Source organism: Canis aureus, chromosome 37 (genome assembly GCF_053574225.1).
Source record: "Canis aureus isolate CA01 chromosome 37, VMU_Caureus_v.1.0, whole genome shotgun sequence".
Taxonomy (NCBI): domain Eukaryota; kingdom Metazoa; phylum Chordata; class Mammalia; order Carnivora; family Canidae; genus Canis; species Canis aureus.
In genome coordinates, this window is record NC_135647.1 from 2008981 (window position 1) to 2036611 (window position 27631).

At 43.8% G+C, this 27631-nt stretch overlaps 2 protein-coding genes, 1 long non-coding RNA gene, 4 other non-coding genes and 1 pseudogene across 7 annotated transcripts; 5 read left to right on the forward strand and 3 right to left on the reverse strand.

Annotated features, from left to right (window-relative positions):
* The first annotated feature begins 2855 nt into the window (after positions 1-2855).
* LOC144306367 (uncharacterized) lies at positions 2856-4342 on the forward strand. Its single transcript, XR_013373433.1, has 3 exons — positions 2856-2953; positions 3674-3825; positions 3919-4342. It is a non-coding gene; the product is annotated as an uncharacterized LOC144306367 (long non-coding RNA).
* On the forward strand, positions 3107-3180 carry TRNAI-AAU (transfer RNA isoleucine (anticodon AAU)). Its single transcript has one exon. It is a non-coding gene; the product is annotated as a tRNA-Ile (tRNA).
* Positions 4343-9591: 5249 nt separating the features above from the next.
* Positions 9592-9665, reverse strand: TRNAT-AGU (transfer RNA threonine (anticodon AGU)). The gene has a single exon. It is a non-coding gene; the product is annotated as a tRNA-Thr (tRNA).
* Positions 9666-13267: 3602 nt separating this feature from the next.
* Positions 13268-13340, forward strand: TRNAV-UAC (transfer RNA valine (anticodon UAC)). The gene has a single exon. It is a non-coding gene; the product is annotated as a tRNA-Val (tRNA).
* A 4264-nt stretch (positions 13341-17604) lies between these two features.
* LOC144306603 (small ribosomal subunit protein uS8 pseudogene) lies at positions 17605-18431 on the forward strand (annotated as a pseudogene).
* Positions 18432-18955: 524 nt separating this feature from the next.
* On the reverse strand, positions 18956-19027 carry TRNAH-GUG (transfer RNA histidin (anticodon GUG)). The gene has a single exon. It is a non-coding gene; the product is annotated as a tRNA-His (tRNA).
* A 6055-nt stretch (positions 19028-25082) lies between these two features.
* LOC144306792 (histone H2A type 1-E-like) lies at positions 25083-25915 on the reverse strand. Its single transcript, XM_077886383.1, has one exon. It carries the CDS (start codon positions 25887-25889, stop codon positions 25503-25505), a length of 387 nt encoding a protein of 128 aa, XP_077742509.1. The 5' UTR covers positions 25890-25915; the 3' UTR covers positions 25083-25502.
* A 260-nt stretch (positions 25916-26175) lies between these two features.
* On the forward strand, positions 26176-26660 carry LOC144306790 (histone H2B type 1-K). The gene has a single exon (XM_077886380.1). The coding sequence runs from the start codon at positions 26218-26220 to the stop codon at positions 26596-26598; it is 381 nt and encodes a 126-aa protein (XP_077742506.1). The 5' UTR covers positions 26176-26217; the 3' UTR covers positions 26599-26660.
* The last annotated feature ends 971 nt before the right edge of the window (positions 26661-27631 follow it).

Sequence of the window (27631 nt, forward strand, 5' to 3'; positions counted from 1 at the left end):
TATTTTTTTATTATGTTCCTTTGAATGCATGTCCTATTTCCTTGCGACTGAAAGAAGAGATTGGCTATTCATTGTTTTCATTTTCAAAATTTGGTTGAACAGCAACTTCCTGTAGCTACAGTGGATGCTCTGATGGTGATAAGAGGAAACCAGAAGAAGTAGAATAATAATGCATGGAGACTAGTGAAATTTGATCACTTGTTCTATATGGCAAATACATACTGAGCCCAAGTACCAAATCCTACATCCCATTCAGACTTCACTGCTCTCTACAATTTGTTGGTGGTTACAGAATGAAAATTCTGCACTCCACAGTTTCCAAGACAGAATTTAAATATTCTCTTGAGGCCCCACTGGGAGTGATTTTCCAGAGGAACTTTTACATAGACCAATTCTTCACATTAGCATTTCTCTACAGAAGGCCACACGGTCAACTCCTGAACTCAGAACCCTAACTTCCTAGCTGACATCAAGGTTCATGATTTTCTCTGTCATTTAACTTCTAAACAACACACAGCATGCTCTGTTAAGCTGTCTTCAACATTGCTGGTGACAATACTCTCCAAAATTACAGAAAGAAAGGGAGAAGGTTTCTAACACAGGATATTCTGTTTAAGTGGATGTGCCATGAAGCCCAAATAGAGATGTTTTCCATGGCAAATAGTTTAACTGCTTTCCTGGACAGTGTAGCTAATCTGTCCTGATCATTTGTCAGAAAATACATCAGTATAAGATGTGAAGAACAAGAGAAGATCCTTCTTAAGGTAAAATGAAGATATTGCCTATGTGGAGAAGATCATGCCTACTTAGAAGACAACCACTTAGAAGCTATGGGTGCTACCGGATTTTAAGCTCTGGGAGGTGGTAAGGGGGGGACCATGTGTGGCTCTGGGCCATTATGGGCTGCCATGGTGAAGACTAGACTGGGCCAGAGCAGAATGCCCATAAACATTTGTCAAATCAGTGAACAGCATTATGGTAACTTTCTGAAATGTATCCTAAACTCTAATGACATTCTTTTGCTCCTGCGGTGGCCAACAAGCTCCCCCAGAAGTCTAAATAAAGCCTGGCAATGCAACTGTAAGTGGCCAGCCATTTCACTTCTGAAAGTTTCCATGGCAACATGTATATAATATTTCTCATTTTTCCCAACTTCAATAGGACAATCATGGCTATCTCTTAATATCAATTGAATAAAAGATGTGTGATGGAAAGTTTACATGAGACAACATGCAAATCACCTCGCACAAAGTAGGCCCACAAATGGTTAATTTCTTTATTGAAAGCAGGCTGTTACCATATATATTTTAAAGGAACAAGTTTCAAGGATGAGGAAAGCAGTTTTGACACAGAAATCTGGAAACATTTGGTTGGGTTGTACAAGTTGCAACAGCTTGTCTCTCTCAACCTACTAATGAAAGAAAGGCCAAAAACTTGGAAATATCAGGTTTCTGAACCCATCAGGGAGTCGAGGATACAAAAGAATGTAAGGATTGTCCTTCTCCGTGGGAGAATATAAAAAATAGTGAAAGGGATTATAGGGGAAAGAGAAAATGAGTGAGAAAAATTAGAGAGGGTGACAAAACATTACAGACTCCTAACTCTGGGAAACGAACAAGGGGTAATGGAAGAGAAAGTGGGCAGGGGGATGGGGTGACTGGATGACAGGCACTAAGGGGGGCAATTGACAGGATGAGCACTGGGTGTTATACTATATGTTGGCAAACCGAACTCCAATTAAAACAACAACAACAACAACAACAACAACAACAACAACAAAACCCAAACCAAACCAAAACAAGAATGTAAGGAAACTGAATTCCACAAAGAGGCCTTCATAGAAGAAAAGAGGCCTCTGATTGCCTTTATCCCTGGCAGATGGACAGAGGGGCAAAGGAAGACAAACCCAAAGACCCAAAGACCCGATTAGGAAACACTAGAAGAAACTCTAAGGGATCTTTAAGGTTTGTCAGTAGGCCTGCTTGACCCAAGCTGAGAATTCCATGCAGCCCAAACCACTATGGCTGGGGAGAGTAAGCAAAAAGGGGCTGAGAGAAAAGGCCAGAAAGTGGAAATACCCTTGGAGGCACCCCCAAGGGCAAAGGGCAAAGCCTTCTAAAGTCAGGGAGCCTGCAGGACAGCTCAGGGCAAACCAATCCAAGGGTCTCTATAGTATACTTCCAGGAACCAGGCCTGAGAGCCGAGAGAAATCTCTCTAAGGCTCTCTGGAAGGAGAGAGATCTCCCAGACAAGAAAAGTAGCCGAGGGAAGCCTGGAGAGCAAAGAGGATGCCCAGGAGCCCAAACAGCTGACTCTCCGGCCCTTCAAAAGGGTTTGGAAAACCAAGGAGAGGCAGTAAAGCACAAAGAGAAAAGGGACGCCAGAGAAAGAGAGAGAGAAAAAAAATCTGGTTTTCAATTCACCTTCCGCTGAATCTTTCCTAGAGGACCAAGCAAATGCAGATAAGCGCTCGTTCCTACAGAGGACGCTGGCTCAGAGAAATGTGCTCAAGATAAGAAATATGATCCTTTAGCTCTTATTTTTAAATTCAAAACCGAATTTATAAATTGCATACTGCAAAACAGATACATAAATAGTCGATCAGCCTCGTCGATAGAGCTCTTTTTTCTCCAACAGAAAAAAAGAAGAGAAAACGTGTCTTTCGAGTGTGACTCAGATACACGTTTGCATAAAGTGCAGCTGGGGGGTGGTCGGTCAGAAGAGAGCCGAGAGGGCTGCAGGGTCCCACCGAGACAAGATACGGCCCCCACGCCGGACGCGCCCTGGTCCCGCCTCTCCGGTGGCCGCTGCGGGGTGTCTCAGTGCCCTGGGGCGGGAGGGCTCCGACGCTCCCACGGTCCCCGCCCCCGCCGACGCCGGCCCCGCGCTCGGGCTCCACCTCGCGTCCCGCCAGCATCACTTCGGCTCCAGACCCGGACGCCAAGGATTGCGGGTGCGGGAGCGCGGGACTGAGTTGACCCAGGAAGGAGCCGGGTTCGGCTGTGTCCGTCCCAGGAAGGCTCTTTTCCCTTTCCCTAACCTTCCGCCGGTGGAACTTGGCTGGATGTGACTTTAAAAGATTTAAGTCAAGCAGAGGCGCCCGAGTGGCCGGTTAGCTCAGTTGGTTAGAGCGTGGTGCTAATAACGCCAAGGTCGCGGGTTCGATCCCCGTACGGGCCACGCACTTGTTTTTCCTTTCCGGTCCGGTACGCCCTACAGTCTGCCTTACACCCAGGGACCGGGCCTCTGCTGAGCAGAGTGTTTGGGAGCTTCGGGTATTTGAACAAAGGAGGGGGGTCCCGGAGCGCAGAGGGGGCGGTACTGCCTCTCGGGAGGGGCCGGAGGGGCGCTCGGAGCGTGCTTTGCTCGCCTGGGGCGCCGTGCTGACGCCGTGCAGGATACCGGGAGCGGGCGGCCCGCGCCGGGGGAACCGTCCCCACTAGCCCCGGGTACCGGTGCCCCCCGTGCCGCGCACTGCTCGAGCTCTGCAGTCTCGTGGACGCAGCGCGGGGGTGGGGGGCGGGGGAGAGTGGGCGGAGCCTCGGGCCGCCCCGGGTCCTAGCGCACCTCCCGTCCTCCTCGGGACCCTCCCCGCCCTCTGCCACCTGCTGCCCCAAGGCCCTCGCACTGCCCCGCGGGCTGCCAACCTGCTCTGCTCTCCCTCTTGTTCCAGAGCCGCGAGAGTGACATTGGCCACACGGGTGGAATAATAATGTAATAAAGAAGTGTATCAAGCGTGCTGGGGACGTAGGCGATGCTCAGGGAATCCGAGACAGTGGGGCTGCGTCTGGGGGAGTCAGTGATGCATCGTCCACGTCAAGAACAGTGAGTGACAAGATCGAAATTAAAGTCTGAAAAACCTGTTTAAAATATTAATAAAGGATACCTGCTTCTCAATGGTAAATACCATGACTACAGGTTCGAAGTACAAGGACTGGCCAAGGCCTTTGCTGACTTGGAGGATGAAGGGGCAGCGGCCACGGGACGCTGCTGAGCTCTCCATGCGCTGACAGCCTGCCAGGACACGGCCCTCTCCGCCCCGCACCTGCCGCGGGAACCGGGGCCCTGCGACACCTGCACACCAGCCCCATGAGCCCACCCTCACCCCCGGTTTTGTTTTTTCTTGGATAAGGTAAAACCTTCACGTGGTCAGTATCTAAATGGGTGCTCCCCCCACCTGTCCGCTTTTCAGCACTACTCCCTTATGTCACTTCTCACCAGGGTCTCCCCTATGTTACTCCTATTCCTAATTCACCTGTATGCTCCTGGATTTTCTTTAGGCATGGACACGTACATATGAAAATAAATGTTCTCTTCCTAGTTAAGTGAAATGTCACATTTACACACTATTCTGCAGCCTGCTTTTTTCAATTCATGTACCTTGGAGGTGTCTCTCCATCAGCATATACCGAGCTGTCGAACAGCATACTTACTGTTATATACTGTACAGAAACAGCCTATTTTCAATTGGGTTGGTCCAACTAGCCAGAAGTTGCATCTGAACTTTTAATTTCCTCTTACTCCTGACTCAGGAAGTCTACAAGTAGGGCTGGAGAGAGGGTAGAAAGAGGACACCTGTAATTATATGTTGTGATTAAAACACTTTCTGTGTGAAACCATTTGATCTTTCAGGTGATGCTAAAGTAGGAGCTCCAAAGCATACTGTCAATCAAAGGAAATTCTATATAGATATGTTCAAAGATGATTTTCAGAAAAAGGTAAAGCTGTGATTCAGATATACAAATGAGCATGTTGTGAGGCAATAAGATATTTCCAATCATTTTAGTTCACAAAAGCAAAGTCCGGTAAATGGTTATGGCTCGGGGCACAGATTAAGAGGAGAGAGAGAGAGCTTTTTTGTAGATCTAGACGAGAGAGCTGAACAGCATCAGCAGTATTCCAGACATACACCACAGTCATCCCTCATCCAGGCCTCTGTAATTACTTGCTCCACCAGATCTTGAGCTAACAGTTGTAAGGGTATGGAAATTATTTTGTTTATATAGGGAAAAGTGCCCTTCTCCTATCTCCCTGTTCTTTGCAGGTTTCCTTGGATATCTAGAGACTTTGAGTCCTTCCTGGAATCTTCAGAATGGAGATGCATATCTCTGTGGATTAAGTTCAGTTTTAAGTTTTTAAGGTGGGCCAGATAACCTCTAGCTATGTAAACACGTACCTCCAGAATTAGGCCAGGAGTCTTCCAGGAGATTTATGGGATACTCAAATGGTGCAGCCTCTTGCTTCTCAAGCAGATTTAGAGAAGTCAATATTCTTTCTTCAGCTTTGCTATATAAACAATGAGTGAGAGTTCCTCATAGTTTTGTCGTCACTTTTGTGTTACCTTATATACATGTAAATATGCTAATCCTTCATAAAGCGTGTTCTCTCTCTTCTATTGATAAGGTAGCATCTTTCTGCTGGCAGAGGTGTTTTATTTCCCCAACACAGTTTCATGAACCCATGTGCTTCTTGAGCAGAATTCTGGAAATACAGACTCAGTAGAATGGTTATGGTCTTAAAGTTGTTGAAGTTATGCCATTTGGAGTCTGCGACCAAGTGTATCCAGTGCTGTAGTCTCTTCCTGTAAAGCTTTGAGTCAGTCTTTCTTTGTGGAAGATGAAGCTGATTGCAGGTGCTTTCCCAACAAAATGAAAAAAATATATACATATATACACATATGTATGTATGTATATATATATGACAAGATTTTAAATGGTTGTAATTGATTTATTACTTATAATTTCCAAAGGTGAAAGGGCTGCTGAGAATTTATAACAAGAATTCCACCACTAACAAGGAATTTTGGTTGTTTCTGTGGCATGCAAAAGAAGCTAACAAAGCCAATCCAAAATAAGTTTTGGACAAAATAGCCACAGACATAATGACCTATCATATTTTTAAAGAAGATAGAAAACACTGCATCTAATTTAGAGAAGTGGATGAATGTAATTTCAACAGAGAAAAAAATCTCAAAATGAACATATGATAATCCTGAGACATCAAATACCATAAATATACAAGACACCTAGTAAGAATATGCCAAGAGTATGTCAACAATATGAAGCAAAGAGACTTGGCAAGTCTGGAGTGGGTCCTACATATTTATATATTAATAAGGCTTATCAATAATTAATAAATGATGCAAATCCTCAATTAAAATTCAGTAGCCCAGAAGATGCTAGATTCAAATTAAAAAAGTAAAGTTGCGACCAAGTTAACATTAAAAAAATAGCTGGAATTATGACTGATTATACTCTACCCTGTTGTCTACTATCAGGCAAAACAACACTGGACTTTATACATTGAGAGAAACATGTCATGGACAGTAAAAGCATTGACAAATCTCCAGGAATGTCCCATCCAGTGTACAATTTCTGAAATACTTATGTTAACATTTTAGCCATGCATAATTTGACTCAGAGAAGACTAAATCTTTCTCCTCCTCTTCTTCTTCTTCCTCTACTTCCTTCTGGCATCCCTTCTGATTTTCAAGTCTTTCTGTACAACTTGTCAACAGTAACATATCAAATAGCCCTGGTTTTTGCAGGGCGAGAGAACAAATCTTTAAGATTTTCCAGGTGCCTTCTGCCAAGTCTCGAAGACAATCATAGGTGAAAAAGGTACCTTGAAAGTTTTATTGTACATTTAGGATTTGCTTTGGGGAAGGCAAAAATTAAAAGCTGTTAGGACACTTGAACACAAGAGAGGAATCAGATCATGGCTGCTGGAGAAAATACTTGACTACTTGTTCCAAAGGTACAATAAAGCATTTAAAAATAAGCATAGAAGGTAATGTGATTATAAAGAACTGTAGCTCATTCCTCAGTGAAAAGCCTTTGTTTTCTTCAATAATTAAAGACAGCACAGTCAGCATAAACTATAAAAGGTCATTCTGCTAAAATACAGAATATTTGATGTCCAAGAAGATTACACAAGGGGAAACCAAAAGGAACCCTATCCTATTACAGGTGAAAGCAATAAGCAGTAAACCAAACAAGCAAACACATCAAAATTAAGCAAACTTCCTACATTTTAATACACTTCATGGCTTTTCAAACTCAGGTATTATAAATGAAGATAAATAAACTTAATTTTCAAATTTGGCCTTCATTATGCTCTTCCCCATTGCAGAAAAATTTGACACTGACTGGCTCCAGGAGTCAGCAATAAGTCATCACTATAGTCTCCAGTAGGAAGTAATTTCCTACTAGTGCCAGGCTGTTATCAACATAGATTGTGTTTAACTTTGTTATCTTCAAATGAATGAATAAGAATTGTAAAAATCTGTGTTGGAATTGTTTGTAATGGAACAAGCATTCGAGTTTGTAACTGAGGTACCTAAACCTCTGAGACACAGTTTAGCGAGTTGTTTACCGGGTTTCTCAACAGCAGCTTTCCATTGTAGAGGCTCAGAGATACCAGACGTCTGACTGTTCTCCCAGGTGAATCAACTGGCCCATTGAAGCACCAAAGCAAGGAACAGGAGGCTCTTGAGGTGTACTCATCAGTTTGAGAAATATTCCACCAGTTCCAGAATATAAATAAATGGATAAGCAAACAAACCATTGAAAAATATATTTCAGGATTTGACATCTAAATCTGTTTAAAACCCAAGGCAACTTCTTATAAACTACCAGATATCCTTATTTTCAAAAAATTTTTTCCTTTTATTTGCAGCCTTTTCATTTATTTTGATCTGCCTGTCTTGCTTTCTTGGGTTTGTTTTAATCATTATCTTTCTAAGAAGATTTCATGTCAACCTACTATTAAAAAAAAATCTTCACTAAATCTACTATCTCGCAAACCTTAAAATGTTGGCATCATATGTTCTGTCTCATGTTCTGTGGTTTCTCCCAACTCTCTCCCTCCTTCTCTTCCTAATTTGGCAGAAGAAATAGGAGAGAGGGTTCAGCCTCCCTATCCATCAACCAGGCTGTGAGGGTGGCCTGGGGAAGGGAATAACAGGGAAGCCTCCCTCTGATCTTTGTGAGTTTGGAGCCACCAACAGTGTTATGCTGGCGGGTCTGGCTCCTGATCTGTGTGCTCCACTTCAGACAAGGGATTGGCAGGTACCTGAGAGCGTATCTCTTCCTCCCTGACGTTTTGGTAAGTAGAAGGCAGGAGTAACACTTTAATATATGATCTATGGGTCTAAAGGCATTATCAACTTCCCTGGATTTAGTTTTTGCAAAGAGAGAACACTGCAGTATTTAAGTTATGTGAGGCTTGTACCTGAGGGAAGAGGAAAGATGATTTCCCATCTGCTTTTCTGAGATCTTAACTGAGACTCCCTTAATGAAAGATTAAGAAGAGAAAAACAAACCGAGATTTGGCAACATGCTTACCTTGAGTATAGGTGGGAGCCCCCTGGGGAAAGATGAATAATTGTCCAGGTGGCTCAAAATTCCAGCTCATATACCACCTTTCACAAAGGACAATAAATCTGTAGTGAAATGATGGAACCAAGAAAGGCAGAGTCAGGCCGAGGGAGGAGATAAAAACTAAAGTTTGTTATTTCCATTCCAGGCTGATAGGGCCTAAAGTTGTCTCTGGAGATTAACCTTTGTCTTTCTCAGGAGAGAGGGAAGAAGGGACCTCTTTGTAAACTTCTGTCCTGCTTCCAGGCAGGTTGGGGGAGGACAGAGAGCTTTTGGGGAAATCTGCTTTTCTCACTTGGTTTCAGCTCACAATAATCCTTAAGCCAAAGCGGCACATTTTGGGGTGGTATCACCTGTTACCCTTCACCACCATCTTTGTTCACATTCCTTTGGAAGTTGGGAGTCACAGAACTGCTATGAATCCAAGGAAAATGAAATCAGGTTTACTGTGGAGTGTTAATGGGATTTCAGGCACGGTGCAGGACAGTTTAAAGACAGGGACTCTCAAGGAACTCCAATCGTGACCTCTGGAATCTCTTTCCATAAAACCAAAAGGCCCATTGTGTAGGCCAGTGCTACACGTACGTTTTAGCTTCTGAACTACAGTATCACTTCAGATTCAGGAAGGTGGTTGTCCGTTTGTGATTTATTTTTTCCAAATGTTACTGAGCTTCAATCTTGCCCCTTGCACTCAGTGGCTTGTCTGATGCACAGAGGTGACAGTTCTTAGGGTTGACCTAAACCAGAATGGTGAGAGTGTCTTTCCCCCACCCCATGCTCTCTTACTTGTTCTCATAAAATATGAGTCTGACTCAAACCAGATGCCATGGCTTGTGAATTTGTCTTACACTGACAACCAAACTCCCTCATTTAGCTGAAAATGTTGGCTGTCACACTTTCAGAGATCACACACTAAACTTCCAAGACAAAATGTGAGATGCTGCTTCCTATCACCTACTGCAAGATAACTGTCGCTGGGTTCCTAACCTCCTCTTACCTATCATCAGCAAACCCATTGCTGTGATCAACTATGGAAATGTTACTCATTTTCCCTTCATCCCAGTCTCTCATCATGTGATGCAATCATCTAGCAAGAGACTTCTCAGTTGGAATAACAACTGAACACAGCATTTACTTGCCATATAAACTCTTCAAGGCATCTCCAACATATTCCATGGTAACCACACTGTTGAAAATGAAAAGGAAACAAAGAAGGCCCCGCTGGGATTCGAACCCAGGATCTCCTGTTTACTAGACAGGCGCTTTGACCAGCTAAGCCACAGAGCCCTTTTTTGTGTTTATGTTCAGTTATATCATATTTATACCATTTTCTGTGAAATGTAGCAATTTGTCAGCAATTTACTCAATTTTTTGACAAAGAAAAGATATCTCTGTTTCTGAGCTTTTACTAAAACGGTTACTTCAACATTTAAAACGTGCGTTCTTCAATATAAAGTTTTAAAAATTTCAAATTAAAAAAATTAAATACCTATTTCATGGAGAATGTCACCATCTAGAGGAAATATTGGATATTGCAACACCTTTTTTAATTTATTTATTTATTTATTTATTTATTTATTTATTTATTTATTTATATTTTCTCCTTTAATTCATTTATTTTGTCCACAAATGTTGAGTCACTAATTTATGTTGGGTACTTTTCGAAGATAGAACAGTGCTTTGTGAGTGGTGAGGGCATATGCATTCGTTGGGCATCCACAAAGGGCAGGGTTCTGGCGGGGTGAGACTTCCTTGGGACAGATCCTCTGTGTACTTCCTTTCCTCTGGACATCTTGGGACTCTTGCCGGCCAGTCTAGCCTGTGTATAACCTCTTTGTCCTTTCGTACAACACCTTACTGTTTATGCATTCCCTTTGTCCTCAGGTCCTGCTGCCATTCTTCTCCTTATATAAGCTAATTTGTTTATCATACATCATTTCGATATGCATCTTTTTGTAAAGTTGACATTCTGTGCACAAATATAAATTTACATAAATGGCATATTATATATTTTTATGTCTTTTGAAAACATTATGACTTTAAGATCCATCAAAATTGTCCTGTGTATACCTAAATCACTGCTTCTCTCTGCTCTATAAAATCCCATGGTGGGCACTCATGATACATTTCCTTTCTTCTGTCCCAGTGATGGGTTCACAAGTTCCAAATAACACCACCTTTTCATCTACCCCTGCTATGTACTTGTTTGAGAATTTCATTGGGGTATAGGAACAGAATGGCTAACTGATCCCACTTTATTCTCCAGTCCACACTCCACCAGCTGTATGTGCCCCTTTACCCTTGTCCATGCTCAACATTATTGATTCAGCTTTCTAATTTGTAATCTAACCTTTTACTGTAGAGTAATGAATCTCCTATTTTTATTTGCATTTATGCTTTCTAAAGATTTTGAGCATCTGTTTATATGTCTGTTAGCCATTGGCACTGCATCTTATGACATTCACTCTTTTCTTATAATTTGCCTATGTTGTTATTGAGGTTGATATGTCTTCCATGTTGATGCACAGGGGGCTATGTTGTGTATTGTGGTTATTGGGCTACTGTGAATTTTAGATCTTGCAATATCATCTCCCATTGTGTTACCTGTCTGTTGACTTGTCAGTGGAGGAACTTAATGACAGATCTTTGATTTTGTTAAGGATTTATCTTCCCTCCCACCTCATGGATTGTACTTTTGAGGTTGTTTAAAGGGTCTTTCTCTGTTACTAAGTTAAAAAATGTCCTCTGTAAAAAAAAAATGTGTAGATTTTCTTTTTCACATTTGAGATGTTGATCATCTAGTACACTAGGTAAGTGTATTGGTTTTTTATATGACAGTCTGTTGGAAATATGTTTTTTGGTTCTCAAAGCGTTGGTTTGGTAAGGGTCTCCAAGATGTGTGGTTGGTCATGTAATGTCCTACACTTCCTTTATCTTAACTTCTTCACATTTTCAGGCAATTATGTATTTAATAAAATCATGCATTTTTTTCCTGTTAGAATATCTATCTGCAAGGTCAGGGAGAATCCAGTTATTTCCTAATACCCAGTACAAGTCATAGCATGGAAAGAATGTATTTTAATTTAAAAATTACTTGAATTATATTTTATGAATTTCCCATTGTATAACCTTCCAAGGATTTGTTTTTTGTTTTTGTAAGCCTGAGCCGATGTTTCATGGACCGATAAAGTCAATCCTAGGCTTCCCAAACTGTGAACAAGTATTTTGGTTCTTATAAGAAAATGATATGAGAATACAAATTCTAAGTTGCTGTGATAGATGAGTGGGCAAGGTTCTGAACTTAAAGTTTGCATGAGTCCAATCTTTGCTTGTGGCAAATAATCTTATCTTCTAATATGTCCTTTTCAATATAAACTGGAAACCTCTCTTGTTGGTTCCAGAAAATCTATGAATTTCTATTTTGTCTTCAGGCAATTTGATTATCTTTCTGTCTCCTGTAATCCTGCACTTTACCACCAGAACTTGGGGGGAAAAAATCCTATTAGGTAGTGTTTACTAGGTGCACAATTATATGTTTCTACCCTGGTCTTAGCCCACCATGGATTTGGCATAAGCGCCCAAGTCCATCAGTTTCTAAGGCTACTGTAATGTTATCCTAAGCAAAGATGTAAACCGAGAAGGTCTCAGGTAACACAAAGGAACACGTGGCCCATGAACAACCTCCTGAGCTTTGTGGCTCTCAGCAGTGACTTGACTTTCAAAAGTCTCCCAACTCTTCTCCAAAGCTCTAGAGACCAGAGCACAGAGTTCGAAGGAGACCCAGACCCATGTTGTGTCACAGTCAGGAAGAAACAGAGAGAAATTGTGTAAGGGAGGTAAAATTTCTCTCCTACATGTTTAGGGTTTCTGGCCAGACCTAAGAATTAAACTGACATAAAATAGATCAATATGAGAAAAACACACACATTTCATTAAGTGATTTTTACATGGACATGGAGGCCCTCAGGAGAAAAACAAAGGCTCAGACCAGCAGTTAGAGTCCATTGCTTACATAGTAGGCTGTGCCAACATCCTGAAAAGGTGACAAGACAAAGGGGTTGGGTTAGGACAGTGAATTGTGGACAAGGGTCCAGGAAGATAAGGGTTAGTTTCAGCAGGGTTTCTGTACCGATTTCTCCTGGCCTGGAAGCCCTGGCTCTGGTGATAAGAAGGCTTCCTTCCTCCTGGGACCGGGAGGGGGCACCTTTGCCACGGGTATTGTACCTCTTGCTTCGGGGAAGTAAAAGGAAGATTAAGAGTGCTCTTCTTTCTACCTATTGTTTTTCAAGTGCCTTTAACTCAATATAAGCAGTATGCCAGAGCTGCACATTTTGGGATGGCATGCTCTGAACCCCGATCGTTGAAAACATGTATTCGTGTCCCTCCTTAATGCATACACATCCTAAGCTTAACTAGTGAGCAATCCCAACGGGCCAGCTCTGACCCCGTTGCAAATGAGGGGAGGTTACGACGGTGCAGCTAAGTTGGTTTGCAGCTCCCTCGACCTGCAGATGCATCTCCCCAGCACCCGGGACTCGCTGGGAAACGCAGGGCAGGTGCGCGCGCGCGGACGTTCTAACCGCTGCCCTGCTCTGCCCGCCTCGGGGCTCGGGTCTTTGAAAGTGGGGATGAACAGGAAGCGGTCTGGAAGGGTTCGAAGGGGCGCAAACCAAGGATGCGGTTTTACGGAAGTTTTTCGTAGTTTACGTGTTCGCAGATGACTTTACGGGAGGTTGTTTCAAGCTCGTGTGCAAGGGAGGCGCGCCGGGAACTCGGTTTCAAATGCCCTGCGTTTGAACACAGTCACAATTGGAAAAGTATAAACATTTTTCAACGTATTTTTCCAGAAACTTTTGTATTCGGAGACAGGGAGGCTCCTGCCGGCTTGCGGTTCCATAGTGTAGTGGTTATCACGTCTGCTTTACACGCAGAAGGTCCTGGGTTCGATCCCCAGTGGAACCAGATGCGGCTTCGCTTCTTTTTCCACCCAGGCTCGGAGGCAAACAGAGCGGGTTTGGTTTTGGGCTTATTTTCAGGGCTTTTCCTCTTCATTTCTTTTTGTAAAATTTAATGTTTTTTTTTTTTCTATTTCCTTTGTCTTTTCTTTTTTCTTTCTTTTTTTTTTTTTTTAAGGCTTCCGAGATTGCTGATAGAAAAACAGACTTGCGGATTGTTTGGGAGATGCATCTGCCTGCACCGCTCAGATGCAGGCGGGGTGTAGCATCAGGTGGTCACGGAAAATTAGTCTTGCTCCTGCCAACGTCCAGCCACTCTAAACAGTCAGGAAGAACCGCGCATCCAGGAAGTCTGAGTGCTCGAGACGCGGAGGCCACAGCACAGGTCCCTGGCCTGGGGGCACGGCACACGGCCGGTGGCTGCGGCTGTGCACTAACCAGACCCCTGCAGAGACCTCGCCCCCATACCGTGAGCCTTGTTGGAACCTCTTCAATTCCACTTCCACCCCCAGGGAGCCGGTGCCCTCCAAGGGTCCAAGCTGCCAGTCACCCTTCCAGTATCCCGCTCCGAGCCAGGAATAGGAAAGTCAGGATTCTTACCTGTTTGAAGATCATCTTACAGAAAGGTATTAAAAAACAGAAACAAATAGTGACTTGAGGGCTAAGGGCTACATGGATGGGACCATGCTGAGAATAACCTGATGTACTCAGGGAGGTGGAGGCAGCACCAAATAATAGAACCGACAGATGTATCTAGCTGCATGAGGAAAGAGGCTCCTGTAAAGTAAAAATATACTATCAGAAATGGAAAATTCACTAAGTAGATCAGAAAGTGTGGCGATATTCTGGAATATCGAGCAAAAACAGTGCTGAAGGGGAGGGGAAAATTACAGTAGAGGAAAAGACTAGGATGTGTAATATCTAAATAATATTACTTCTAAAAATAAATAATAGGGAAAATGCAAGAAAGATAAACCTCAAAAAATCAGGTTCATATCACAACCCTAAAAAAAAAATTCTAGGCAGTCAGGGATGACTGACTATTTGGTCAAAAGGATAAAAATATCTGATCCTTGACTACTGAGGAAATTGAAAAGAATCTAAAACCTTCTAGAGAGGGGGTAAAACACAAGTCACATAAAGGATCAGTTAATAATAGAATAGTTGACTTTTCAAGGTTGACACTGGAAGCTGGAAGACAATGAAGCAGTGGTTTCCAATCTTAAAGCAGATGAAATCCACCCTAGATTCTATAAGAAAGTCGAATTTCCGTCAAGTATGAGCATAAAAGAGAGACACTTTCAAATGTACATTGCCTTGTCAAATTTACCTTTAGCACTCCCTTCCCCAGGATCTGTGTAAAAGTGAAATGAGACTAGAGACACAGAACATATGAAATATAAATACAGCATAAGCTGAGTGGAGGCACAGGCCAAGGTAACAGGAGCATCATGTGTTTGCTGAGGGTGCCAGACTGCAAGAGTTCAGAAATGTTTGGGGAAGAATTCTTTAAGGCGATAAAAAGTTGAGAGCAATTCAGATGTGCATAGAAATCCTCAAAAGAGACTTCAATAACTGGGGGATGAATCTGGGGTTCAAAAGATAAGATCTATTGACACCTGTGCAAATAAAAATAACATTATTCCATGTGGAGGTGCAATCATAGTCTGTTAGAACGATTTAAAATTGGAAAAGACTAGAATGAAAAGGAAGAAATAAAGAATCATTACTTGCAGATGATATGATATCTATAGAGAAAACAGAATCAATAAGTGTTTCAAATCAGTAAATGAGTGTAGCACATTTGCTAGATACTGTTGATAATTTTAATTCAGAAGCATACAGAAAAAAAAGACTTGAAAAATTATACCTAAGAATTAATCTGATAAATTATGTATAATATTTACATAGGAAGAGTTATACAATATTATGGAAAGATACCAAAAACTGCTCAAGTAAATATAGAGCTGCATGGCATTAATAAGAACAGGAGCTTTATAAAATAAAAATGAAAAGTTTCTTTAAAATTATAGATGAAGTGAGTTCAATCAGAATTCCAACAAATTCTAATACTTGGAAGGACTAGCGAGTTTTGGCTAACTGAATCATTTTTAAAAAGAAGAAAGAGATGGTAGAACCGCTTTCTCTCTTTTTAAAAAAAGATTTTATTATTAATTAATTTATTTATTTGGGTGGGAGAGAACAAATATGAGCAGGGGGAGAGGGAAAAGCAGACTCCCACCTGAGCATGGAGCATGCCAAGATGAGGCCCAGGACCCTGGAATCATGACCTGAGCCGAAGGCAGACGCTTAAGAGACTGAGCCACCCAGGCACCCCTGAACTGGTTCTTCTTGTAAATACTACATGTACGGCCAAGGATAACAATGAATATATATGGTATTTCTGCAGAGGTATGTAAATAAACCCATGGAACAGAATGGATGGCACAATATAGAACTGAAGCAAATAATGAAGCCATCATATCTGACAGGTGGCAGGAGGTAATATCAACTAGTCATTAAGTCTGTAGACTCAATTATACATATTAGGAGGGGAAATCCATACTTTCAAATGTACATAAAAATGAATTACAGGCAGATCACAGGCTGAAACGTGAAAAGCAAAGATTGTAGATATTTTAGCTAAGGCGGTGGAGGACAAGTTCTAAAGTTTTTCTCAGTCACAGGTCTACCAAGAGCCGCGAGGTAGAAACCACAGAGTCATCATTTCTCTCTCTCCTCGTTGAGACTGCTTTTATCTGTTCTGCTCAGATTGGAGTTTGCTCTGGTCCCTCTGCCTGGAGGAGTCTGTCGTGCCCGCAGCCTCACCCTTGGAGTAAAGACTGAGAAGGCTGGAGGACACGCAGTAAGAAGGCCTTTCAAGGCCTGTGCAGGTTAAGATCAAAGTTTTATTCCTTAACCAAGTGTAAGGCTGCTTCTGATTAATGTCACCCTGAGCCGGGAGCTTTTCCTAGCTCTCCAGCTCATCCCTAGACCACCTATACATTTTCCAGCTTTCTTGACTGAGGTTCTCTGTGGGATTTAGTTATTCCCTGACTTCTGCTCCTCACTGACCAGGGAGTGCTTTCTCTTGTTTCTCCTGTTGTAAGCGTTCTAAAATTCGAGCAGCCGTGGTAGTCTAACAGATGCTAGGGTGGCCTGGGTACAGACGGATTGCTGCACACTCGGGAGAAATTAATATTCAAAGCCCCTGCTTAGTGTGCTCCCTCTGGATTTCTACTCATGTTAAAAGAAAGTTTGTTGGACCTAAATCTTTCCTTGTCCTGATTCCTCAACTTGTAGCGGTTCTTCCAATGATCTACCTTTCTCCAGACCTCTCCCTGTGCCTTCCCCAAATTTATGGCCTATTATGGCAAACATCCAGGCCATGATCAGCTTTATAAATAGACTAGCTGAAATCTTGAAATAAACCTTAATCCTGAGGATAGACAAAACTCTTCCTGCCATGATCAGAATTAGCTTATCACTATCAAAATAGCACAAGATTGCAGTCATTTAAAAAAGATGTTGAGTTTTGCACCAGTGTTTGCAACATCACTACTATACAAAGGCCTTCTTCTATATAAGTAGCAATGTGATTTTTTATTTAACAATAACAGCAATGGCTTATTTGACCATGTTTTTGGTTTGTACCTCATTAAGGTAGTGCCATCATACATACTAGGTCCTTAACTCTTTAGAACAATTGTAAAAAGTGGTAATTCTCATTAACATCCACTGGGAGACAAAGAGGATAGTAAGATGCAGAGAAATGTAAAACCAGGTCATGAGTGCCATAGAGGAGGGCAGTCTTCTCTCTGCAAATGTGGTCGGTACATCTCATGTAAACGTACCATTTGGCACATGCTAAGCAAGCTCTACACTTTTTGAGTAGATCTATAGTGTAGGTCTTCTTTACCCCTTCATGCACCTGTCACTACAGATTAATTCAGTGCCAGATTCAGGATGCTAACCCTCTTACCAAGAAGTAGCTTCTAGGCCATAGTCCATGACTGCCTGCTACTCAGGCCAGTAAGAGGTGAAGAAAATATGTTCTAGAGAACTACAAGATTCAGGTGTTTGTCTCTGTTCTAAATCACACTTTCCTCATTCCCTGGTGGCAAAAGAGTGAACAGGCACTGGTCCTTCTGGGTCCATACATACTTGATTCCTATCCTCACCCATGTAAAACCAAGTAGAAAGAACACACATAAAAGAGTAGATGTGGCCCCTCCCATCCTCTTTCCACCATCTCTCCGAGCTGAGCTGCCACAATGGTGCGCATGAACGTCCTGGTGGATACTCTCAAGAGAATTAGCAATGCTGAAGAGAGAGGCAAATGCCAGATTCTTATTAGGCCATGCTCCAAAGTCCTAGTCTGATTTCTCACTGTGATGATGAAGCATGGTTATATTGGCAAATTTGAAATCATTGATGATCACAGAGCTGGGAAAATTGTTGTGAACCTCACAGGCAGGTTAAACAAGTGTGGAGTAATCAGCCCCAGATTTGATGTACAACTGAAAGATTTAGAAAAATGGCAGAATAACCTGCTCCCATCCCATCAGTTTGGTTTAATTGTACTGACAACCTCAGCTGGCATCATGGACCATGAAGAAGCAAGGCAAAAACACACAGGAGGGAAAATCCTGGGATTCTTTTGCTAAGGATGTAATTCATATATGCAAATAAAATGCCTCAATGGAAAAAAAAAAGTAGATGTGATACAGGTGACCATGGTCAATAACTAGGAGTGGAGTTAAACCACTGGGGCTGCCAGAGGGAGGACATCCAAAGTATGACACTTCAGCTCAGTTACAATATCTCTGAAGGTTTGTGAGTGCGAGTTTCAGAATCTATGTCAGACCATTGGGGAAGGAATGGGGCAAGTTAAGCCTCAAGAAATGAAGATCTTCATGCTGATATTTCCAATAAACTGCTGAAAATATGAGAGAGAAAACAGAAGACAGTGTTTGTTGAGCATTTAAAATCTGCAAGACCCAGGGGATTTGAGATGCCACTTGTGTGTTGTCAGGGCGCTGTGCCATGGGAGAAGTAGGCTTCTGGAATTCTTTGGGGGTCTGCTTGTCTCCTTCCCACCACCTTCCATCTCAGGTCGGCTCTCCTCTACACGCACCTTACCTGGTCCCCTTGCCCCTTTCTAAATTGCTCTGGATGCTCAAAAGGATAGATATTTTTCTGAGCCATAATAATCTTCCCCCAAAATCTTTTCCAGTTTTCCCCAGAAGTTCACAATTCTTCAGCACTGGCCCAGCCACCACGATTTGTGGCATGTGTGATTCATAATCAGGCCTCTGTGTGCTAGAAAAGATTCCCACTATCAACCTGGCTGGGCATTGGGACGGTCATTCGGTCATTCCCTCGCTCTTAAAAGGAAAAGACTTCTAGGTTTATTTTTATGACTTCGGTTTCCTCTTGGGACTTCGAGCCAGTGCCAACAGGACCGTGGGACTTGGGAATGGCTGGAGAGAGAAGCACTAAAAAGAGAGAGATACAAACCCAGAGCTTGGACTGGTGGCAGTGAAGGCATCCGGGTCCTCGGGTTCAGGTGACATTGGCATGGCAGGAAAAAAAAAAAGACATGGGGAAGCTTAAGACTCCTGCCGTGACTCGGATTCGAACCGAGGTTGCTGCGGCCACAACGCAGAGTACTAACCACTATACGATCACGGCGCGCCACCGGGAGCCACCCGCCCTGGGCCCTGCCTGGCTCCTCTCTGAGCAATATGAGCTTTTGTCGCCGAGAGAAACCTGCGCTTTGTCCTCCGTCTTCTCTTAGGACCGCCTACCTTGCTGACTGCCTCCCGCTTCCCATTCGTCCCCCTCCCTCATCTCTTCCCTCCTCCTCGCCCCTCCCCCTCCCCTCCTCCTCCTCCTCTGCTTCCCCCGGCCCCTCCTCGTCGCCCTCTCCCCCGCCTCCTCCTCTCCCCGATATTTTGCTTCTGGCGCACAAACCCAAGGGGAGAAGTTTCGCTGCACGGATTTGACTGCCCCTGGCGGTGCCTCCCTGGGGGTGCACTCAATTTTACAAACTCTCGGTCCTCTGACCTCTGGCCACAGGCTGGAGAGGTGCTGCAAACTTAAACTCAGCATTCTCTGCTGAAATGTTTTTGTGATTGGATTGATCTGCCTGTGCTTCTCTTCGAGGAGAGATGAAAACTCATCCTTGGGCCCAGCCTCAGAGAACAGCCTCTTTTCTTGTGCCTTTTTTTTTTTTTTTTTACAGTTAAAGGCCTTTCTGAGGATCTTGTCTGACACATTGGCCCTACTGGCTCTGAGACTGGACAGGATGGCCTAGTCCAACCTCCTAGCTCTGCATTGACCAGCACCAGGGACCTCCCTACTTCTGACATTCTTGCATTTTCTATAAGAAATCAATTTTAGGGGATCCCTGGGTGGCTCAGCAGTTTAGTGCCTGCCTTTGGCCCAGGGTGCGATCCTGGAGACCTGGGATTGAGTCCCGCATTGGGCTCCCGGCATGGAGCCTGCTTCTCCCTCCTCCTGTGTCTCTGCCTCTCTCTCTCTCTATGTCTATCATAAATAAATAAATAAATCTTAAAAAAAAAAAGAAATCAATTTTAAAACCTCTCTCCTATGCAAGGCGGTAGTTCTAGCAACTCTTACCTCTCTCCTGTATTATTAAAAAAAAAATCTCTATAGGATCTTTCCTATCAGCATTCAAAGATGCTTTTCTTTCTTTCATCTGGATGACATACTCCCTTACTCCCGCTTACCCTTTGAGTGACTGACCACTATCCTGGTTACAGCCAGAGTTTTTGAAAGTATCAGCACACTGTCTTCTTTCTTTCACATCATTGCTTTTACCAAATGGATTTCAGGCCGCCTTTCCACAAACACTCCACTTCCACGTTCAGATGTCACTAATTGAAAGGCTACATCTAGTAGTTGACTGGTAGTCCTCACCACACTTGACCTCCAGAAATGTTTCTTCCTGTGGACTCTGCTCTCTGGACCTCCATCCTGTTTCCTTGCCCCCCAGGCCTCAGTTTTATGTATTGGTTCATGCTTCCTTCCTCAAGTCCTCAAGGCTCAGTCTTGTTCTCTAACTCCTCTCATTTCCTTGGTGATTATATCTGTGATGTTAGCCAAGACCTTTACCCCAAACTCCAAACATGATGTTTAGCCTCCTGGTTGGTACTTCCCCTGGATGTCTAACAGGTGTTTCATATCACTTAATATGTCTGAAGCTGAATTCTTGATCTTTTCTGCAAACTTAAACTTTCTACTTCTCTCCATTTGGTGCAAACATTGGATGGGTAACAGACCCAGTAAGAGGAGATTACTGCAAACTTAATCGGACACTGAAATCAAGTGCCACTGTACTGCCATACATGATTCACTGGGGGAAGAGAGGCAGCTCACCATGATTTCTAGTTGCTGCTGGGTTAGTTCCTGAGGGTGGAATGGGGAGAAATAATCACTGTGGCACAGTACTCCTTGCCCCCAGGAGAGGGATGGAAGAATTCTAATATTATCTTTTTATGCAAACTGATTTACTCAAAGGACATTTTGGAGACCAACTCACATGTTCAGGAAGGCTTCTGATTTATTCAGCAGTTGTACCAGACCAAAACTGACAGGCCAATCCCTGACAATGCTTTCTAATTCTGATCTGAAAGTTTTATTCATTCATAAGCTTTTTAAGCAAAGTATGAGATGCAATGATTTCTCCACAAAAATATCAATGAGTTTAGCAATTCTACCATGAACCTAATGACCTAGTTTTTGACAGGTCAAAAAATTTTGATTTGCACAAGCAATTTTACACTCAGGGTTCTTGTAATACTTTCCTTTATATTATTCCAAGGAAGATGTGGGATCTTAAATTCGTATACTGACATCCAGTTGTGAGTCTACATATCATATCAGTCATTCTTGTAAACAATCAAAACTCTTCTCAGGTGTTTAAAAATAGCACACATAGGATTTAGATTACTGGTAAGCAAAGCCAAGTCAATGAAGTTAGCCTGGTATAAAGTTATAGTCTCTTGTCCTTACTCAAGCATCCTCATTATCCATAACCATGTGTATTTCTGAGATCTTGCCATTACTAATTATCTGAATCATGCAGTTACTTTGAAGTATAAATGTTTTATTTGATATTAAATATTAGATTTGACCTTACAATTGTTCCCTATTCTGAATGCATTACAACAACTCCATCAAGTAATAGATGGGGAAGATGAAGGGGAAAAGAGTGGAACATCGGGAAAGTATGTATTAACTGTGACTCCCCTGGGGATCCCTGGGTGGCTCAGTGGTTTTGTGCCTGCCTTTGGCCCAGGGTGTGATCTTGGAGTCCTGGGATCAAGTCCCCACATCAGGCTCCCTGCATGGACCCTGCTTTTCCCTCTGCCTGTGTCTCTCTGCCTTTTCTCTCTTTCTCTCATGAATAAATAAAATCTTTAAAAACAAAAAAACTGTGATCCCCATTTTCAGGAATCTGCTACTGTAAATATTATCTGAATAATTAAATCTAGTTTTGGTCTTTCTCATTTGGTATTTGTTAGTACAAATCTGATCATGATACTACTCTGCTAAAATCTTTCAACATCTTCTTTTGAACATGCTCACCTGAGTTTTGCACAATCTAGACCAAAGTATACAGACCAGGTAGTTAAGAGAAGGCAGTGATGTGTGGGCTGTGTGTTGGGGTAGATAATATCCCGATTTACGGGTTATCTCTTACAAATTGAGAACCTGACTGAAGAAATAAGTGTACTTTCTTGTCTTATTCAGTTGGAGATGGTATGATAAACACCATAGGCTGGGTGGCTTAAATAACAGATGTTAGTGAGGCTCTAACAGAATGCCTGGAGGCCAGCAAGGAGGAGGCCATGGCCAGCCATGGGGAAGGTCCAGGCCTGTCCTGGCAGTACTCCATGAGGAGCCAGATCACACCAGACAGACCCCAGACAGTAGTGCCATGACAGGAAACCCTGGTCAAATAAGGAAGAAAAAGCCCAAAATCCTGCTTCCCTTTTCTTTCTTTTAAGATTTTATTTATTTGTTCATGAGAGACAGAGACAGGCAGAGGGAGAAGCAGGCTTCATGCAGGGAGCCCGATGTGGGACTCCACCCCAGGTCTCCAGGATCAGGCCCTGAACTGAAGGCGGCATTAAACTGCTAAGCCACCCGAGGTGCCCCCTGCTTCTTTTTCAATTGCCCCAGAGGTAACAATTGTCAAAAAAAGATAGAAACCCATCCCCTGGGGCACACAACTCTCTCTCCCTTGAGCTGCCTGCTCTTATATCTTGAGATTGTACTTTTTGCTTTGATAAATTTTCCAGCTTGGGTCACTTGTCAGCTGTGCGGCAAGTCTGGGTGTGGCTGGGACGAGGCCCCAGGGCCCAGGATTTCTTCTCCCCTCCCCACTGCTTACCCAGCAACACAGTTATTTCTCACAGCTCTGGAGCCTAAGAAGTAGAAGACCAATGTGCCAGCAGACAGTCTGCTCAGGACCTGTTTCGTAGCTTGCAGGTATCGTCAACTCATTGTGTGTCATATGATTTTTTTGGTGGGCTGGGGGCAGGGAGGTGTTCCGGTCTCTTCCTCTTATAAGAGCACCAATCTTAAATCTCCTCCTGGGGATTCCACCCTTATAAACTCTTTTTAAAACTGGATTCTTTCCCAGTAGTGGCAAGTGAACTGAGTTGCTGGCTCTGGAGGAAGGAAAGTAGGCCAGTGGAAGATCCTCCCTTATAATTGTTTTATATCACCTTCCATTTGCAATGATGGCAGCATCTAAGACTCTTACAGGAGTATATAAAGTTAGTAAAGATTTTCAGAAAGTCTGTCGGTTGTCTCATTTCCTTAAAAAGAAAACACATCCCTTTTGAATTCCCCAGTGAAAGTAAAGAAGTTAGTACTAGTGATATATGCTAAAAAGTAAGTTTTACAAATACTGTCAGACATAATTTTGATATTTCTATTCATGTTAATGTATGTCAGAGATCAAAATGTGGTGCCCAGAGCCCCCCACCTGCCCCCTGCAGCCCTCCAGGAAAGACCTGCATCCCAGCTGCAGAGTGGGTGTGGTCAGAATCTGGGCACTGCTGAGCTCCCTGGGGCCTTGCCTGAGTGGCAGAGCTTTATCTAACTCAAGGTCATGCCCTTCTCCTGGACAGAACCACAGCCCGGACAGAGCAAAGTGGGGACACAAAGACTGGTCCAGGGGAAATTTTGCTCAGTGTGGGGCATTGCCGACAGGCACCCCCGGCATCAGAGCTCCCACATTTGTCTGCCTCCGAGCCCCCGTTAGACATTCTCTCCTGTCCCATCCTCGTTCCTGTTCCTCCTTTCGCAGCTGTTGGTCCCTAATCACATCTTGCACCCCAAACTCCATCTTGGCATCTGCTCCCAGAGAACCCAACCTGCGTGGCTGTCACTGTAAGCTGTATGTCCTGGGTCTCTTGCATTTTATTCTTGTATTCAATAGAGCTTCTTCAAGCAAAGACTGGGAGTAGTGTAGGGGCCCACAGTGTAGCACGAGGGCATAGAGATTATTTTGAATGGAAGCTACTCAGGAAACAGTAAGTGCAAGGACATCACACCCTCGCTTCCTCTGTCCCCCTGAAAGCAGGAAACCAATCTCCCCTATGAAAGGTGCCCTCCCTGTACTAAGAAGTAAAAGATATCCTTATCACCAGACATAGGAAATTTACAGCCGAGAAGGCTCTAGAAACAAACCTTGTGACCTCTTTACTAATCTAACCTCAGCCCAACTTTTAATTAAAATTCCTTACTAAATCACGCTGCCAGACATTGGTTTTCTTTATCCTCTCAAATCCCCACAAAGTTTTTTGTCTCTGTCTAAAATGTATAAAAACTGCCCACCTTGATCATTCATTCAGGTCTCAATTTCATTAGGAGACCTCCCTATGCACATAATAAAACTGTTTTTCTCCTGTTAATCTGTCTCATGTCAATTTAATTTTTAGTACTGCTAGAAGACACTTGGACAGGAATTTCTTCCCTCCATTCAGTAGCAAATAAATCTGTATGTATTTGAATTAAAAACTGTGTGCTCCTAAATCTTTGTGAACTGCGTGCTCAAGTTAATACTACTTTTATAGTGGTTTTCTTTCTATATACTTAAAAAGTTGGAGTCCATAGATTTTCACATCTAGCTGATTTGTAGTAACAAAATTCTTATCTCAGAGATTAGGACTGCTATGACTTTTGATTACTCATACACATTAATTTACACACCCTACAAAGTCCTATATTGTGCTCCCCACCTCCTGCTTTTACATCAGAGCCTTATGGTGCTGCTGGCTGTTCCCAGCAAAGGCCACGCACGTTTCCTGTCTTAAGGCTTTTACATTTTCAGTTCCCTCTATTTGGGATTCTCCTCCTTTAATATCTACCTGGCTCAGTTTTTTGGTTTATGTGGGTCTCTGATCAGGTAAAATCTCTAAAATTATCTACACTCAATCTTTATCTAAAATAAGAGTCCCCATTATGCTCCATAGCTTCTCTACTTTCCTTATAGGTTTATCACCTAACCTATTGTACCTTTGTGTTTGTCTCTCTCACCTAGTTTTCCACGCAAGCAGATTTTCTAGGTTGCAACCATTGCTTTAAGAATGAATTAAGCAAATACATGTGCTCCAAAGAAACGGGATCAAGAATTTACTGGTAATGGGATTCAGTAAGTTCTGCTTATCTTTAATCAATATATCAGAGAGTAACTCCCTTCAGAATGAAATCCTAAATAAAATAGCAATGGCCACTAGGAATTCCAACATCCAGTGAAAATTATTCAAACCATAACTTTTCTAGTATACTCAAATCGTTGGTCTCGGGAGTAGTCACTGCATTCTGTACTTTTGGCCGCTTAAAACTAGCGGATAGCATTGTAATTAAAGTGGGTTCAGGGATTTGCCGGTCTGCTTCCATCTGGAACTTCTGAATAAGCCCTCCAGAACCTACTAGCTTAGCCCCTGCCAGTCTTCAAACTGTCCCTTTCTTTAGGGCAGACTACGTTTTGCTCCCAAGACATAAGCACTTCACAATAGTATCACCAAAAAAGCGAAAATGCGGACCAGCGCACCAGCTTTCTCTTTGTGAAGTTATAGGTGGCTCTGAAAAGAGCCTTTGATTTGGAACGTCTCCAACTAGTCGCTCATTTGGCCTTGTGGTGGCTCTCGGTCTTCTTGGGCAGCAGCACGGCCTGGATGTTGGGCAGGACGCCGCCCTGCGCGATGGTCACGCGGCCCAGCAGCTTGTTGAGCTCCTCGTCGTTGCGGATGGCCAGCTGCAGGTGGCGCGGGATGATGCGCGTCTTCTTGTTGTCGCGGGCCGCGTTGCCCGCCAGCTCCAGGATCTCGGCCGTCAGGTACTCCAGCACGGCCGCCAGGTACACCGGCGCGCCCGCCCCGACCCGCTCCGCGTAGTTGCCCTTGCGGAGCAGGCGGTGGACGCGGCCCACCGGGAACTGGAGCCCGGCCCGCGACGAGCGCGTCTTGGCCTTGGCGCGAGCCTTGCCGCCCTGCTTCCCGCGTCCCGACATCAGGCACCTAAGTACACTGCAAGTGGTTGCAAAAGCGAAAGCCGAGTCCAGCACCTTTTATAGCCCCTGTTGGGCGCGAAAAAGAAGGTTTTGCATTGGTTACGGTTGCGGCTTTATCTTAACCAGTGGAAACGCAACTTTCGGATTCTCGCGTTTTGATTGGGCAGAACTAGTTTCTGACGTTAGTTTGAATAGTCACCAATCAGACACAGGACTTTAGCTGACACCTTATTTGCATGAGAGGTTCTATATGAAAGGGACCAGCGGCACTTTGCTCCCACGACACTTGTTTCTGTCTTTTTTGAGGAAGGTCTGTGTTGTCTCCATCATGCCCGAGCCCGCCAAGTCCGCGCCGGCCCCGAAGAAGGGCTCCAAGAAGGCGGTGACCAAGGCGCAGAAGAAGGACGGCAAGAAGCGCAAGCGCAGCCGCAAGGAGAGCTACTCGGTGTACGTGTACAAGGTGCTGAAGCAGGTGCACCCCGACACGGGCATCTCGTCCAAGGCCATGGGCATCATGAACTCGTTCGTCAACGACATCTTCGAGCGCATCGCGGGCGAGGCGTCGCGCCTGGCGCATTACAACAAGCGCTCGACCATCACGTCCAGGGAGATCCAGACGGCCGTGCGCCTGCTGCTGCCCGGGGAGCTGGCCAAGCACGCCGTGTCCGAGGGCACCAAGGCCGTCACCAAGTACACCAGCGCCAAGTAAACGTGCCCAGTAAGCGTCTTGTTGCCCAAGCCCCAAAGGCTCTTTTCAGAGCCACTACGTTGTCACTAATCGAGCTGGAATTTCACGATCGGGATCTAGGCTTCAGTTCATGCAGTTGCTTTGCGGCGGTTGTGAGGATTCCACTGCCCCGAGGAATGCGCACTGTGCTGGTAAGTGCCTCTTGCGCGCTGTATGCTGTGTGCATGTAGTGCCACGGCCGTAACGACGTGAATATAACTCCGCACAAAAACTTCTGGCTCTGGCGCTAAAGTGGATCCCTTGGTTGTGAGCGAGAGCAGCCAGCCTGTGGCTTCCTGCTTAAATCCTAGCAGCCCACTACTTGTCGCCTCCGTTGCAATTCTAATATGTGCTCACATGACTAAAATTACAGCCCAGTGACCACCCACCACCTAAAGTCAGCCTTTTAGCTCAGCAGTTAGGTCCTACACGATTCGATGTGATTAAAAAGACCTTGCATGTTGGAAGGGGCATTAAGTTGGGTAATGCTTTTATCCAGCTTTAAAAAGTTGGCCTCTGTAGCCCACATGGGATCGGGAGCATGCCAGACCTTCCGGAAGAAGGGCTCATAAGCTATGTGGCTAGCTTAACTAGTTTGTCATGCATAGCGCTAGAGATGTGATAGGTGGTACACAAGTGCCTGCAACAATTTGAGCATGTACAAGAACACTGATCGAATTTTGTGATTTCAAGCTGCTAAATTTGTGCTGTCCAGAGAGCTAGGAGATCTGTTAATAGAGTGCGAGAATACAAGTTACCTTCAGGCCCTCAAACCTATTGTAGAAAGGATTGGAATAATAGGATCTGGTTGGGATAGTCAGAAGCACATCTGGTGCCTGTCCTGACATTTCCCTCAGGTCTCCCGTATAGGACTAGGGTGGCAACCCATTCTTTGTGAGGACTTCTTTATCCAGAGAGAGTAGTTAAATAATATCTCTCGTTAGTGCATGAGAATCTAAAACTAAATACAAATCCAACATTATTAAGACAGGACTCCAAAATAGCCATAAAGCTT

What these genes read in the sequence shown, in the direction of transcription:
- LOC144306792 (XM_077886383.1), bottom strand. Translation starts at nt 25,889, where the DNA reads ATGTCGGGACGCGGGAAGCAGGGCGGCAAGGCTCGCGCCAAGGCCAAG.
- LOC144306790 (XM_077886380.1), top strand. Translation starts at nt 26,218, where the DNA reads ATGCCCGAGCCCGCCAAGTCCGCGCCGGCCCCGAAGAAGGGCTCCAAG.